The sequence below is a fragment of the Hemitrygon akajei genome, chromosome 30, assembly GCF_048418815.1.
Source record: "Hemitrygon akajei chromosome 30, sHemAka1.3, whole genome shotgun sequence".
NCBI classification, from domain to species: domain Eukaryota; kingdom Metazoa; phylum Chordata; class Chondrichthyes; order Myliobatiformes; family Dasyatidae; genus Hemitrygon; species Hemitrygon akajei.
Window position 1 is genome coordinate 10557724 of NC_133153.1, and position 17196 is coordinate 10574919.

Here is a 17196-nt window from a genome sequence, read left to right on the forward strand (position 1 = left end):
TGCTGCCAGCTATTGCTGAATACAGCCTTGGACAGGACGAAGCCGCTGTCTTTGTAACACAGGAGGTTGAGAAAGACTTCACTGGAATATTTAAAAGCACCAGGTTTTATAAGTTGCACAACCAGCTATCAACGTGTGTGGGTCAATGCAACAGACTAACTCAACCACTTTTTCGAGAGAAAGCTAGATTAATCTCAAAGGAAACTGCAGTGTTGCTGTAGCATTACAAGTGCAGAGATATACAAATATTAGAAGTTAGAAAGAATAAAATATAAGTTACCTTAAAAGTAAGAAGTACAGGATTTACAAGTCAAAGTTTACAAGATTTGCAAGTTCACACAGCTCAGATGGTAGTGCAAGAATTACCATAATAGTATACAGTAACAAGTGCCCATTCACACCGTCCAGATAAGGTGACGGTAGTGTTGCACAGGGTGTCTGCGAAAGCAGGCTACGGTAAACAGAGCCTAACAGAGCTCAAACAGAACTCTGGTAACTAGAGGTTAATAACAGTCTAACAGGAGGGGTCATCACTTCCCCGGCTATAGGTTGACAATATAAATATGCCAAGGGTAAGAATGACCTCACACAGCCTCTTTGGAGCAGCACAGTTGTCGTAGTCTATTACTAGAAGTGCTCCTCTGTTCAGCCAAGGTGGCATGCAGAGGGTGAGAAAAATTGTCCACCATTGCCCGGATTTTCCGTAGGGTCCTCTGTTCTACCACAGCCTCCAGTGTGTCCAGCTTGGCTGCTATAACAGAGCCAGCCTTTCTAATCAGTTTATTGAGCCTGTTGGCATCGCCTGCGTTGATGCCATTGCCCCAGCACACCACTGCATAATACTGTACTGGCAACAACAGACTGGTAAAACGTGTGAAGGAGAGGCCTGCATACTCCAAAGGACCTCAGTCTCCTCGGGAAGTAGAGGCGACTCCGGCCCTTCTTGAACACAGCCTCTGTGTTGGTGCTCCACTCAAGTCTGTCATCCAGATGCACCCACAGGTACTTGTAGGTCCTCACCACATCCACCTCCTCACCATCAACAGTAACAGAGCAGTGCAGACTTAATCTTCCTAAAGTCCATCACCATCTCCTTTGTCTTACTGATGTTAAGCTGTAGATGATTCAGCTTGCACCAGTTGACAAAGTCCTGTATTCATCCTCCCAACCTCCCTTTACACACCCAACTATTGCTGAGTCATCAGAGAAGTGACTCAGTGTTGTATCTGAAGTCTGAGCTATACAGGGTGAACAGGAATGGGGCCAATACAGTCCCGTGGGGCCCCAGTGATGGTTATAGCCATGTCTGACACACAAATCTGAAGCCAAACTAACAGTGGTCTGCCAGTCCATTATCCAGGATACCATGGAAGTGCCAATCTATATTGAACAGAGCTCAATAAATGCTGTCCACATACCCTCCTTCTACGCTTTAAGTATTAACTCTACACACACTTTATAAGTTACCTGGAGTCTGTCAGGAAACAACATACAGATCAGCTCACTGGCACCTGAACCTGTGTTGTCTCAGCCTCCTCTTCACAATTACAGGAATAACCAGTACTTTAAAATTCAACCTTGACATCTATCCCGTTTCTTTCTATTGAAAAGTGACCACAGGGATCTGACCCTGACCCGAATCATCCTCAGAAGCTCTCTCTCTAGACAGAACACTCTTGTTTAGAAGGAAATCAAGAACAACATTGTGCCTTTAACAACTTAGCACAGAGAGAAGGAAGAAGCATTTTTATTTTTCCTGGCTTTTGGATTCCACACGAACTGAGTCTTGAGCCAATTCATTAGAAAACTGCTTGCTGTCAAAGCCAGTGGTAATGTCACCGAGAGAGGAGGAACTAGCGCTTGTGCCGCTGGGGAGCAAGGCTCGGACAGGATGGGAACTATCGTGAAATTAAACTGAGAGAGCAAATTGGGAGTTCATTAAATCCCACAGTTTGGCTTGGAACAGCAACACCAAGCCCAGGGATGTGGCACAGAGCAAACGTCAATGTGTTGGTAGACACAGCACTACCATGAAGCTGTGCACCGCAATGCTATGGGAAACAACTGGAAAGGACCCGAAGTTTACATGCTAATTCGGGATCCACTGCGGACTAAAACTAAATACCTAAAATTGCGCCATCACGTTAGACCGATACACACCAAAGGACACAATTCTTTCAGAAGGGAGAGCTCACAAGTGTATGTGCACGGATCATTGGAACTGGCAGGGCGGTTCCAAGAAAGTGGTTAAGAAAGCACATTGGATCCAGGATTTTATAAATAAACAACACAAGAGCACAGAAGCCAGTTATGCTGGGGCTCAAGAACCTCTTTATTCTGTAACATTAACTGTTTCTCTTTCCATAGAAGCTGCCTAACCTGCTGAGTGTTTCCTGCAGCTTCAGTTTTATTAAACTGCTTTAAGGAGAGATTTTCCAATAATTTATGGGAACGAGGGCCGTTTTTATGTGGATTGATTGGAGAGGCTGAATTTGTTCCGTTTGGAATGTTGTGAGGGGATCGAAGGTCTTCAGATTTAAGACCCTGAGCTTTAGATCAAAACTATTCCTATTGGTGGAGGTGCACCTGTTTATTTACTGAGATTTAAGACAGAACAGCCTCTTCCAGCTTACCTAACCTAAACACGGGACAATTTACAGTAACCACTTAACCTACCAACTCGTATATCTATGGTCTGCAGGAGGAAACTGGAGCACCTGGAGGAAACCCATACGATCACGAAGAGAACGGACAAACTCCTTACAGGCAGTGGCAGGAATTGTGCGGGAATATCTAGTAAATAGGGATGTGGATGGTGCCAACGTGGTAACAAGGAAACTGGAGACAAAAAGTACAGGCGTGGATTGCAGCAGCAATGATACCCGAGTTTCAGTTACTATTTGTGCCCTAGTGTGCACCCATGGTCGTAACAGAAACTGGATTAAGTAGAGACATGGACTGCAGCAAAGACGACACCCAAGATTCATGAACTTCAACTTTCAGGACTGATGATGAGGTCATCAGCCTCGGCCTAACGGTCCATGGGAATAACCTCAGATGGACTTCACGGTACATTACCCCAGTCCTTGGTAAGCAACACTTCCTGGTAATCGACCATCTCTTCATCAGGTGTGTGGAAGCCTTTCTGTGCCGAGCTGGCAGCCCATGTGCTGGCTGAGGAGGTAACACCCAGGGAGGGAGTACTGGCCTGCTTTGATGTGGATCAGGGGACACACTTGGCTGGAAAAGCGACCGAGAGGCTTGCACGTTAATCGAGCACTCAGCACCCAGCTCGGAGTTTTGTCACGTGTGAAAGAATGAATTGCACCCCTAAACGGGAGCCTAACAAAGGCCCAAATGGAGGATGGGGAAAGTTGGTCTGAATGGAGGATGGTCAAGGGTCTTGCCAGCAGTTCTGTTGTAATGGCAAGTGAGTCCTACTCATCGATAGGAATTACTCCTTTAACACAGGCCGGGCCGGGCTCTGCACCCACCGGAGGCTGTGATCACAGGACTGGAGAACTGCAACCGTAAGGACTGATTTGAACAGGAGCTGTCCACTCATTTGCCTGATCTGAAAGGAGAAGTCATCGACAGAGAGTGCGAGACTGGGAGCATGAGAATGTCCAAGTGAAGGAGAATCTGCAGGGAGCAAGAGGTACGGTAATGTCCATGTCGTAACTAAGGAAGGGTCCAAGTGAAAACACCGGTCCCACCTGAACAAATACCTTGGCCAGGAATGATTTAACCACACAAATATAATTTCACAGGAACAATAAACACTGAGCTCAAAAAACTACTCTCAGAAGAACTTTTATAACCGGATTTTTATATCATAGGGGAACCCACGATAACATCTGTCACGCTGAGACACGGGCCTACCAAACCATTCACACTTAGCGCGACAACGAACCTTGTACGGTATGGCAACAAGGCTGCTCTATTTGGGAATTGAGCACTGCAGGATCCCCGTTACCACAAGAACACCACAGTGTAGCAGGAGCCGAGGGTCTCGAAGGGAGGGGGTAGGGTTAGTATTGGGAGAAATGAGCGGAAGGATTACTCTAATAGCTGCTGCAGACATGCGCAGGTAGTCTTTAACTTCACTGCTTTACTAACCTCTAGTTTTTGTTGGGACAGCACAATCCGTCTTTCCAATGTTTATAGGCAAGTTACTGGTACTCAGTTTAGGACGAAAGGTGGAGAAGGATAAAGGGGTTTGACGGAGTTGTTAGGCGGAGGATATTCAACGAGTGTGTCCACAATCAGTAATTCAGATTTAGCAGAAATTGGTATGCAAATCAGTTCCCTTCAGCAGAAGTTGAGGGGGATCACAGAACAAAATGATGGTGATTTGGGAAAAAATAGGGAACAAGGGGCTGATTTGGAGCTGGAAACCATCCAGTTATTGCTGCCATTAAAGGATATAATGATACAGTGAACACTGACACCCGACGCTGTGATAAAAATGCAGTCTGATTAACGTATGCTGCCTGACTCTTGCCTGTTGTCGGTCCAACCATTCTACAGTTAGAAGGCCACCGTGTCCTAGAGGGCCCTGGATATCCGACAGTCAGCTGAATGAATGGGTGGGTGAAGGTGGAGGTGTCGATGATCTCACTCTGACTAACCATGTCCCGGGTGACTGGTCCTCTGTGTGTTGCAGCAGTCCTCCGCCTTCCCGAACAATCAGCCGTACCCTCTTACTGGAGTTCATAATGTCGGGAAATACCAAGAGGGAACTCGAATATCTCTAAGCAACCCGCTGGCCTATGCAATTGAGTTACACAAGTCCCGGCTGGGCTGTGAATTTGATGCATTGTCAACGAGGGGGAATCACTGGCCATATCCAAACAGGACGGTACAAGCAGAACTAACTGAATGTGGTAACTGTTCCCTGTCCATAATTGCCTGTTAGTAACAAAACCTTCCTGAAGTGTACCTTGGTGAACTGCGTCACAAAATCAGCAAGTGCACATGGCAGGAGGCAGTTACAACACAATCCAGTTGCCTCTGATGTGGATACCTGTGATGTTACAACCAAATTAACGATTGCGGGGCAGAGCTTTTCGAAGGCAGCTGCAGCAGGGACACTGGAACGTACTGTTTACGGAAACATGCAGCCGCAAAACTACCACACATTCCACATTTTACTGCCGATTTGGAAGAGCCAATCCCAGAGGAAATGGCCACTGTCCAAGACAGTGAGGAATCACGAAAGCAGGGCTGAAATGCCTCTACAGAGGCCCTTCCTTTCGGGACAGTGCTTGGAATTGGGGTTTGAATGTACGGATCTATCCCCGGATTTGAATTGTTTCTCTGTACAGCTCACTGTTTTAATTACCATCATGTAGTTTCTCTAGTGTGTGGGCTGTGACAGCAGATAAAACAACGGTGTTAAGGGAATGGTCATTTAGCTGGCCGAACAAAGGGTACTGGTAGGGTTTGGTCTTCTAGGCCAAGGGCCAAAGGGAGACTGCTGTAGGGGAAAGAGTTGTAACTCGTAAATAGGGATCTGGAGTGTTCACGTGTATTGTATGCGGAATACAGCAGCGATGACACCAAGTTTTAATTACATATGCTATAGCAAGCACCCATCGTAAAAGAAAACTGGATTTTCAGGAAGACCTGTGGATAGTCATTTGATTTGGTAATCGGGATGTAGTCTGGTACTTAATTAGGTCTTCCCTGTAGCCATCATTCTGTTGTCAAAATGCAGCTTTACTGGTAATCTCGACAACTGAGAATGTAAAGGCTATACTAAGTTCATGCTCAGCTTTGACGAGTCTCCTGGTAGACACCAGTGTTCAATAAATCGCCCGTTATTTTGAACATCATCTCCCTTGACCTTTCAGTTTGCTCCTACAAGGTGTCAAAAACTAAAGGGGCACAGATTGAAGAGGATCAGCAAGAGAACTGAAAGTATATGAACAATTTGAAAATATTTTCACAGAGCAAATCACTAGTGCTTTGGATATGGGGACAGATTTAACTGTGATGTTCTAAAGGGAACTGGATAAATAGCGGAAAGTGAGAATTTGGAAAGCTCTGGGGAGAGGACACAGTATGGGAATAGATGGTTAAATTGTGGATTAAGGGCAGAATGGCCTCTTTTGCTGCTATAGACATTCTGTGATCCTGGATGTACATGGCTGAAACACAATATAAGAGCAATATGACTCACTGTAAATTCCGACAACTGATGTCAGGATACCCACTGGCTCTGGGTCCGGAGGGGGAGCGGCACAATGCCAAGATGTACGCACGCAGTGTAGCGATCCGCTCCGTGCGAAATTTGGTGTCAATCAAATCCAGGTGAGTTCCGACCACAATCACAGTGGCGTTTGGAGCCTTGGCCTTAAACAAAACACATCCACAAAAAACTTTGTGAAGGTTTAGTGTTTCTCCTGCTGCTAACATTGTTAACCAAGAACGGAACGGAAACGAATGCAAAAGATACTCTGCAGAACAGACGAAGAGCAAAGAGATGGAGGTATATAGAACTTCTTAGGAAGTCAAAGGCCAGAAAGGAAAACAACAGAGAAACAGAGAGCAGAGAGGCAAAGAGACAAGTGAGGGAGACAAAACACGAGGAAATCTGCAGATGCTGGAAATTCAAACAACAACACACACAAAATGCTGGTGGAACACAGCAGGCCAGGCAGCATCTATAAGGAGAAGCACTGTCGACATTTCAGGCCGAGACCCTTCGTCAAATGAGGGAGACAGATACTTTGTTAGGATGTATCCAGGAAAATATTTTGAGCCAGTCCAATAAAAGAAGAGGCAGCACTGAACCCACACAATTCTAGGGAGTGTAAGAGGACAAGTCATAGGGCATGAAAGAGGCCCTTTGGCCCAACTCATCCAATCCAAAGTAGTTGCAACGTCAAAGGGGGAGCATTCTGGAGACAATGAGCACATCTCTGCAGACCTCAAGGTAGTTGTGGAGAAGGGTAAGGGTGGCCTTAATTAAAATTAAGCTCCTCATTTAAGGGGAAACCTGATTTTTAATTTCACAAGACAGGACCTGGCAATAGCTCGACATTCGTTAAGTAAGGGGTTCAAAAAGTGTAATAATGAACTGCAGAACACGATGGGTTCCTGTGAGGGGAAAAGGGCATGGCAGGTATTAAAAATCATTCCACTGAGGCATTGTTACAGAAGCTGCCAATCTGAGTATTCTCCCCGCCTTTGCATATCGGCTATCGCCCTCTTTCTTTCCAGTCCCGATGAAGGACCCCGATCTGAAATACTGACTGTTCATTTCTCTCCACAGATACTGCTTGACCCACTGAGTTCATCCAGCTTTCTGAGTATTATTCTTGAGTATTTCTAGCTTTTCCTTATGTTATTTCCCATTTTTCGTTCTCCCCTACCTTTACCAAATACTCTGCATCTGTCAGCATTAAGCATTCACTCCGCACAATTTTTAAAACGTATTTTTGTAATTATATTATTATTCCCACGCAGTTTTTTGTGCTTACAGCTAATCAATCTTGATTTAGATTTACTTAAATAATTGTTATTGGTTTGGACAACGATTTAAGCACTGGGCCAAATCGAGGCAGAGGCCAAGGCCCAGGCCCCCGAGCTTATCAAAACAGCTGAACCTGATGCTTGGACGATGATTTAGGCACTGGGCTAAATCAGTAAGGGTGGATACAGGCCGAATTGAGGCAGAGGCCGAGGCCCCAGAGCATATCGAGGCAGCTGAACCTGATGCTTGGACGATGATTTAGGCACTGGGCTAAATTGACAAGGGTGGATACAGGCTGAATTGAGGCAGAGGCCGAGGCCCCAGAGCATATCGAGACAGCTGAATCTGATGCTTGGACGATGATTTAGGCACTGGGCTAAATCAGTAAGGGTGGATACAGGCCGAATTGAGGTAGAGGCTGAGGCCCAGGCCCCAGAGCATATCGAAACAGCTGAACCTGATGCTTGGACGATGATTTAGACACTGTGCCAAATTGGAAAAGGCCAGGGTGTCGGGGCCCAAGGCTAGGGACGGGCTGGTTCATCCCACTGCTCGGCTCTGCGCTAAACGAAGGGTCTGTGTACAGAGTCTCTTTGTGGACTTCAGTTCAGAATGCAATTTGCTTACGTTTATTGTTTGCATGATTCGTTTTTTTAATCTCTCTGCACTTTGGGTGTTTGGCAGTCCTCTTCTTAATGTGTTTTTTTTTTACGATTTCTTTATTTCGTGGCTGCCTGTTCGGAGACGAGCCTCAAGGTTGTACAATAAATTCATTCTTTGATAATAGATGTACTTTGAACATTTGTTACAGTGAAGAACAAGGTCATTTAATTCAGTGAGTCTATGTGGCTCTTAGCTCTGAAACTTGTTCTCTCTCACCCACCCACCACGCTTCTCAAACCCTTCCGCTGCTCATCCACACTGAGGTACTGCTGACAGCAGCCTACTGGAATACAATGGGATGTGGGAGGAAACCGGAGAAGCCTACAGAGTCACAGGGAGAGTGTGAAAACACTACACTTACAGTACCAGAGGTTGGGTTAGATCCCAAATCTTTAGAGCTGTGCACCTGAGTCCTCATACTTTTAAACTGGAATTGGAATAGGTTTATTATTGTTGCATGTACTGAGTACCGTGCCTATAAAAAGTATTCACCCCCCCGCTGGAAGTTTTCATGTTTTATTGTTTTACAACATTGGATCACAGTGGAATTAATTTGGCTTTTTTTTGACACAGACCAACAGAAAAAGAGTCTTTCTTGTCAGAGTGAAAACATATCTCTACTAAGTGATCTAAATTAATCACAAATATAAAACACAAAATAATTGACTGCTTAAGTTTTTACCCCCCCCCCCCCTTTTTAATATGACACACCAAATCATCACTGATGCAGCCAGTTGGTTTTAGAAGTCACATCATTAGTTAAAAGTAGATCACCTTCATGGAGTCAAGGTGTTTCAATTGATTGTGGTAAAAAAAATACACCTGTATCTGGAAGGTCCAACTGCTGGTGAGTCAGTATCCTGGCAAAAACTATACCATGAAGACAAAAGAACTCTCCAAGCAACTCTGTGAAAACGTTATTGAAAAGCACAAGTCAGGAGATAGATACAAGGAAATGTCCAAGTTACTGAATATCCGTTGAAGTACAGTTAAGTCAATCACCAAGAAATGGAAAGAATATGACACAGCTGTAAATCTGCCTAGAGCAGGCCATCCTCAAAAACTGAGTAACCATGCAAGGGGACTAGTGAGGGAGGCCACCAAGAGATCTAAGACAACTCTGGAAGAGTTACAAGCTTCAGTGGCTGAGATGGGAGAGACTGCGCATACAACAACTGTTGCCCAGGAACTTCACCAGTTGCCGCTTTATGGAAGAGTGGCAAAGAGAAAGCCACTGTTGAAAAAAACTCGCATGAAATCTCAGCGAGAGTGTGAGGGCGTGTGGGAGACTCTGAAGTCAACTGGAAGAAGATTCTATAGTCCAATGAAACCAAAATTGAGCTTTTTGGCCATCAGACTAAATGTTATGTTTGGTGTGTAAGTCAAACAATGCATATCATCAAAGACACACCATCCCTACCGTGAAGCACGGCAGTGGCTACATCATGTTGTGGGGACGCTTCGCTGCAGCAGGCCCTGGAAAGGTTGTGAAGGTGGAGGGTAAAATGAATGCAGCAAAATACAGGGAAATCCTGGAGGAAAACCTGATGCAGTCTGCAAGAGAACTGTGACTTGGTGAAAGATTTGTTTTCCAGCAAGACAATAACCCCAAGCATAAAGCCGAAGCTTCACAGAAATGGCTTAAAAACAATAAAGTTAATGTCCTGGAGTGGCCAAGCCAGAATCCAGACCTCACTCCAATTGAGAATTCGTGGCTGGACTTGAAAAGGGCTGTTCACTCACGATCCCCATGCAATCTGACAGAGCTTAAGCAGTTTTGTAAAGAAGAATGGGGAAAAATTGCAGTGTGCAGATAATTATTCTGTGTTTTACATTTGTAATTAACTTAGATCACTTTGTAGAGATCTGTTTTCACTTTGACATGAAAGAGTTTTTTGTTGATCGGTGTCAGAAAAGCCAAATTAAATCCACTGTAGTTTCATGTTGCAAAACCATAAAACATGAAAACTTCCAAGGGGCGGGGGGGGGGGGGGGCGGTGAATACTTTTTATAAGCACTGTATAACATTCATACAGATCAATTCTTTACACGGAGCATCGAGGCAGTGCAAAGTAAAACAATGACAGAATGTAGAATGCCATGCAACAGCTGCACAGAAAGTACAGTGCAGGTAGACAGTGAGGACAAGATCATAACAGCCGTACACACTTTCCCATACGATTCATCGTTTTCCGTGCACTTATTCTGAACCTGTCTTTGTACTCCCCATAATCCTGCCATGAGTGTCTCTGTCTAATACAGTGCTAGTTCCTTCCCTCATGTCACTCAGCACTCCATTTCTTCAGGCACCTCATGCAAGTGCCTTTATAGTTTTGCCCACGGCAAATCCTTACCTCAATGTTCAGGAGCCAAGACTGTAAGTTTGCCACTGCTTCCTCTCCCAGGGCCAGGTTCCACACCACTATGTAAAAGGCTCTCTCGGTGAAGAAGCACTGATTGACTGTGGCCATTTTAGCAGCACCTCCGACGTCCCAGACATTAAACACAATGGAATCCACCTATGAAATAATGAGCAAAAACAAACCCAATGACATGTACTGTTGTTCTGTAACTCTTGCACTAATTTGCTGTGAGTGTGGGGGTGCAGAATTTCTAGGCCTCCATCTTTCTGGGAGTGTTTACACTTATTATTTGGCCCTGGATGTGGCAGATTTGTACATTTGAAAGATGAAAATTCTTGATGTTGCACATTCAAACACTGATATTTTCGTCATGGTGCCAGAGGCAAGTGGCAAGTGTCCGTACCAGTGCAAAGTGGGGACTGCACAATTAAAAAGAAGGGTGTCACGCATTCACAAGTAATGATATAGACCTGCAGGGATCTGTGGGAGCAAACCAAAGTATCTTAAGGTCTCCTCAGTTTACACAGGTCCAAAGCCTTGCTCGGTCAAGACTAGTGGCATGGTAGCATAGAGGTTAGCACACTGCTTTACAGTACTGGTAAATTCCAGGTTCAATTCCCGCCACTGCCTGTGAGGAGTTTGTACATTCTCCTTGTGACTGCGTGGGTTTCCTCCAAGTGCTCCAGTTTACTCCCAAAGACATTCGGGTTGGTAGGTTAATTGGTTATTGTAAATTGTCCTGTGATAGGCTAGGGTTAAATCAGGGGTTGCTTGGCAGCGTGGCTCAGAGCACTGGAAAGGCCTGTTCTGTGCCATATCGCAATCAATCAATTATTAAATAAATAAGCACTGTGGCTTTGCTGCTTGTCACCAAAACCAGGAAACTTCTGCACAAATTGGAAGGGGCAAAGCCTCCCCTGGTTCACACTGCCTTCCAATGAGACACAACTTTCCCAACAGCCCACACACATCCCCGACAGGAGACAGTCAGACACTCACTGGATGAAGTCGCCCTGACCTTCTCTTACCCTGCCAAGAACCCAACTCAAAGCATACTTCTGGTGAATTAAGTCCAGCCTCAAGATATTCTGATACTCTACTAAAACTCGAACTGGCACTTTATTCCCAGTCTGGAGCAGCACATGTTGGATTGGAGATCAAACACTTGGATTTCCCACTGACTGGGATTGTGCCCCCTTTAGCAGGGATGTCGGAGGGAGATTTGATTGAAGCTTTCAAAGTAACGAAGAGCATTGAATTTTCCCCGTGGCAGAAGGTGAGTGATCAGAAGTTTGAGATGATTAGCCAGTGCAGGAATTAGAACTTTCATTTTAAGAAAAGACTTGCATTTATATATAGTCTTTTATGAGCTCTGAACAGCCCAAAAGCACTTCACAGAATATAAAAGTTTATGAAAATGTAGTCAGCTTATTTGCAAGCAGCTATTTTCCACAAACAGCAACTTAACACCATGCAGATAATCTATCTTCAGTGAAGCTTTGCAGAGAGGTAAAGGGGGAGAGCTGCCTCCCATCTGTAAAATATGGGCTTAGAAGCAGCAATAGTGTCTTTCAATGGAGTTAGAAGCCACATGACAGGTCTTTGAACATTGAGTGGGGCTTTGGGGTTCTGATCTTTTACTGTCATTCATTCTTTGGGTTTTCTTTGCTTTTTGTTTCGTGGATGTCTGCAAAAAGTGAGAACTTCAGGTTGTATATTGTATGCATTCTCTGATATTAAATTGAACTACCCATAAAGATTGAGGTCTTACACTGCGGCGATCACAGTATGGCGCTGTTAGGGTTCACTGTGATCTCCAGTGTGATCATTACAGCATGATACTGTCCATTAACTCATTGCGAGTTCCCACAGAGCCAGCATTCACCAAGTGCTCTCGGCAGCAGTTCCCAATTAGATAGGCCAGTTTACAGGAAACACCCTTCCAGCCAAAGAGGACTGTTGTTACTGGATGAATGAATAATGGGAAGATATGAGACAGTGCTCCCAGACAGATCTGAGGGAACAATGTTCACAGGAGGCATGTTCTCTGGGGCAAAGATTCAGATTGAAATTGGCTTATTATCAGATACAACAGGTGTAATAATTCTAAAACTAAATACACTGATGAGCACAACACATTAGAGTTGTGCAGAGTTTGGTAGTGCAAACTGAAGTAGTTCAGGGAGAATTGGTAAAGTGCCAAAAATGGAAGAAATAGAAGAAAGGGTCCGAGAATGAGGCAGGATCTCCGGGAAGCGGCTGTGAATGAGGCGGGACCTCCGGGAAGCGGCTGTGAATGAGGCGGGACCTCCGGGAAGCAGCTGTGAATGAGGCGGGACCTCCGGGAAGCGGCTGTGAATGAGGCGGGATCTCCGGGAAGCGGCTGTGAATGAGGAGGGACGTCCGGGAAGCGGCTGTGAATGAGGAGGGACGTCCGGGAAGCGGCTGTGAATGAGGAGGGATCTCCAGGAAGCGGCTGTGAATGAGGCGGGACGTCCGGGAAGCGTCTGTGAATGAGGCGGGACCTCCGGGAAGCGGCTGTGAATGAGGCGGGATCTCCGGGACGCGGCTGTGAATGAGGCGGGATCTCCGGGAAGCGTCTGTGAATGAGGCGGGACCTACGGGAAGCGGCTGTGAATGAGGCGGGATCTCCGGGAAGCGTCTGTGAATGAGGCGGGACCTACGGGAAGCGGCTGTGAATGAGGCGGGACCTCCGGGAAGCGGCTGTGAATGAGGCGGGACGTCCGGGAAGCGGCTGTGAATGAGGCTGGACCTCCGGGAAGCGGCTGTGAATGAGGCGGGATCTCCGGGAAGCGGCTGTGAATGAGGAGGGACCTCCGGGAAGCGGCTGTGAATGAGGCGGGACCTCCGGGAAGCGGCTGTGAATGAGGCGGGACCTCTGGGAAGCGGCTGTGAATGAGGAGGGACCTCCGGGAAGCGGCTGTGAATGAGGCAGGATCTCCGGGAAGCGGCTGTGAATGAGGCGGGACGTCCGGGAAGCGGCTGTGAATGAGGAGGGACGTCCGGGAAGCGGCTGTGAATGAGGCGGGATCTCCGGGAAGCGGCTGTGAATGAGGAGGGACCTCCGGGAAGCGGCTGTGAATGAGGCGGGACCTCCGGGAAGCGGCTGTGAATGAGGCGGGACCTCCGGGAAGCGGCTGTGAATGAGGAGGGACCTCCGGGAAGCGGCTGTGAATGAGGCGGGATCTCCGGGAAGCGGCTGTGAATGAGGAGGGACGTCCGGGAAGCGGCTGTGAATGAGGCGGGACCTCCGGGAAGCGGCTGTGAATGAGGCGGGACGTCCGGGAAGCGGCTGTGAATGAGGCGGGACCTCCGGGAAGCGGCTGTGAATGAGGAGGGACCTCCGGGAAGCGGCTGTGAATGAGGCGGGATCTCCGGGAAGCGGCTGTGAATGAGGAGGGACCTCCGGGAAGCGGCTGTGAATGAGGCGGGACGTCCGGGAAGCGGCTGTGAATGAGGAGGGACGTCCGGGAAGCGGCTGTGAATGAGGAGGGACGTCCGGGAAGCGGCTGTGAATGAGGAGGGATCTCCGGGAAGCGGCTGTGAATGAGGCGGGACGTCCGGGAAGCGTCTGTGAATGAGGCGGGACCTCCGGGAAGCGGCTGTGAATGAGGCGGGATCTCCGGGACGCGGCTGTGAATGAGGCGGGATCTCCGGGAAGCGTCTGTGAATGAGGCGGGACCTACGGGAAGCGTCTGTGAATGAGGCGGGATCTCCGGGAAGCGTCTGTGAATGAGGCGGGACCTACGGGAAGCGGCTGTGAATGAGGCGGGACCTCCGGGAAGCGGCTGTGAATGAGGCGGGACGTCCGGGAAGCGGCTGTGAATGAGGCTGGACCTCCGGGAAGCGGCTGTGAATGAGGCGGGATCTCCGGGAAGCGGCTGTGAATGAGGAGGGACCTCCGGGAAGCGGCTGTGAATGAGGCGGGACCTCCGGGAAGCGGCTGTGAATGAGGCGGGACCTCCGGGAAGCGGCTGTGAATGAGGAGGGACCTCCGGGAAGCGGCTGTGAATGAGGCAGGATCTCCGGGAAGCGGCTGTGAATGAGGCGGGACGTCCGGGAAGCGGCTGTGAATGAGGAGGGACGTCCGGGAAGCGGCTGTGAATGAGGCGGGATCTCCGGGAAGCGGCTGTGAATGAGGAGGGACCTCCGGGAAGCGGCTGTGAATGAGGCGGGACCTCCGGGAAGCGGCTGTGAATGAGGCGGGACCTCCGGGAAGCGGCTGTGAATGAGGAGGGACCTCCGGGAAGCGGCTGTGAATGAGGCGGGATCTCCGGGAAGCGGCTGTGAATGAGGAGGGACGTCCGGGAAGCGGCTGTGAATGAGGCGGGACCTCCGGGAAGCGGCTGTGAATGAGGCGGGACGTCCGGGAAGCGGCTGTGAATGAGGCGGGACCTCCGGGAAGCGGCTGTGAATGAGGAGGGACCTCCGGGAAGCGGCTGTGAATGAGGCGGGATCTCCGGGAAGCGGCTGTGAATGAGGCGGGATCTCCGGGAAGCGGCTGTGAATGAGGCGGGACGTCCGGGAAGCGGCTGTGAATGAGGCGGGATCTCCGGGAAGCGGCTGTGAATGAGGCGGGATCTCCGGGAAGCGGCTGTGAATGAGGCGGGACCTCCGGGAAGCGGCTGTGAATGAGGCGGGATCTCCGGGAAGCGGCTGTGAATGAGGCGGGACCTCCGGGAAGTGGCTGTGAATGAGGCGGGATCTCCGGGAAGCGGCTGTGAATGAGGAGGGACCTCCGGGAAGCGGCTGTGAATGAGGCGGGATCTCCGGGAAGCGGCTGTGAATGAGGAGGGACCTCCGGGAAGCGGCTGTGAATGAGGAGGGATCTCCGGGAAGCGGCTGTGAATGAGGAGGGATCTCCGGGAAGCGGCTGTGAATGAGGCGGGATCTCCGGGAAGCGGCTGTGAATGAGGCGGGACGTCCGGGAAGCGGCTGTGAATGAGGCGGGACCTCCGGGAAGCGGCTGTGAATGAGGAGGGATCTCCGGGAAGCGGCTGTGAATGAGGCGGGACCTCCGGGAAGCGGCTGTGAATGAGGCGGGACGTCCGGGAAGCGGCAGTGAATGAGGCGGGACCTCCGGGAAGCGGCTGCGAATGAGGAGGGACCTCCGGGAAGCGGCTGTGAATGAGGCGGGATCTCCGGGAAGCGGCTGTGAATGAGGCGGGACCTCCGGGAAGCGGCTGCGAATGAGGAGGGACCTCCGGGAAGCGGCTGTGAATGAGGCGGGATCTCCGGGAAGCGGCTGTGAATGAGGAGGGATCTCCGGGAAGCGGCTGTGAATGAGGAGGGATCTCCGGGAAGCGGCTGTGAATGAGGCGGGACCTCCGGGAAGCGGCTGTGAATGAGGCGGGACCTCCGGGAAGCGGCTGTGAATGAGGCGGGACCTCCGGGAAGCGGCTGTGAATGAGGAGGGATCTCCGGGAAGCGGCTGTGAATGAGGCGGGACCTCCGGGAAGCGGCTGTGAATGAGGCGGGATCTCCGGGAAGCGGCTGTGAATCAGGCGGGATCTCCGGGAAGCGGCTGTGAATGAGGCGGGATCTCCGGGAAGCGGCTGTGAATGAGGCGGGACCTCCGGGAAGCGGCTGTGAATGAGGAGGGATCTCCGGGAAGCGGCTGTGAATGAGGCGGGACCTCCGGGAAGCGGCTGTGAATGAGGCGGGATCTCCGGGAAGCGGCTGTGAATGAGGCGGGATCTCCGGGAAGCGGCTGTGAATGAGGAGGGATCTCCGGGAAGTGGCTGTGAATGAGGAGGGACCTCCGGGAAGCGGCTGTGAATGAGGAGGGATCTCCGGGAAGCGGCTGTGAATGAGGAGGGATCTCCGGGAAGCGGCTGTGAATGAGGAGGGATCTCCGGGAAGCGGCTGTGAATGAGGCGGGACCTCCGGGAAGCGGCTGTGAATGAGGCGGGACCTCCGGGAAGCGGCTGTGATTGAGGCGGGACCTCCGGGAAGCGGCTGTGAATGAGGCGGGACCTCCGGGAAGCGGCTGTGAATGAGGCGGGATCTCCGGGAAGCGGCTGTGAATGAGGAGGGATCTCCGGGAAGCGGCTGTGAATGAGGAGGGACCTCCGGGAAGCGGCTGTGAATGAGGAGGGACCTCCGGGAAGCGGCTGTGAATGAGGAGGGACCTCCGGGAAGCGGCTGTGAATGAGGCGGGATCTCCGGGAAGCGGCTGTGAATGAGGCGGGATCTCCGGGAAGCGGCTGTGAATGAGGAGGGACCTCCGGGAAGCGGCTGTGAATGAGGAGGGACCTCCGGGAAGCGGCTGTGAATGAGGAGGGACCTCCGGGAAGCGGCTGTGAATGAGGAGGGATCTCCGGGAAGCGGCTGTGAATGAGGAGGGATCTCCGGGAAGCGGCTGTGAATGAGGCGGGATCTCCGGGAAGCGGCTGTGAATGAGGAGGGATCTCCGGGAAGCGGCTGTGAATGAGGAGGGATCTCCGGGAAGCGGCTGTGAATGAGGCGGGATCTCCGGGAAGCGGCTGTGAATGAGGAGGGACCTCCGGGACGCGGCTGTGAATGAGGCGGGATCTCCGGGACGCGGCTGTGAATGAGGCGTGGTTGCTCACGTGGGCTGCTGGAAAAAAACTGCAGTCTCCTCTTTTCGAGTGTGGACCGGTGAAATGGTGAACAGAAATGGGAAGCTGAGAGTGACAGTGGCCTCTG

General features: G+C 49.9%; 1 protein-coding gene across 1 annotated transcript in view; it reads right to left on the reverse strand.

The window, feature by feature from the left end:
- The window catches only part of lrrk1 (leucine-rich repeat kinase 1), a 197640-nt gene that overhangs the window by 68442 nt on the left and 112002 nt on the right, over positions 1 to 17196 (reverse strand). Inside the window, 2 exon segments of the mRNA XM_073032977.1 lie at positions 6185 to 6357; positions 10498 to 10662. Of these exon segments, the coding sequence (XP_072889078.1) occupies positions 6185 to 6357; positions 10498 to 10662 (338 nt within the window).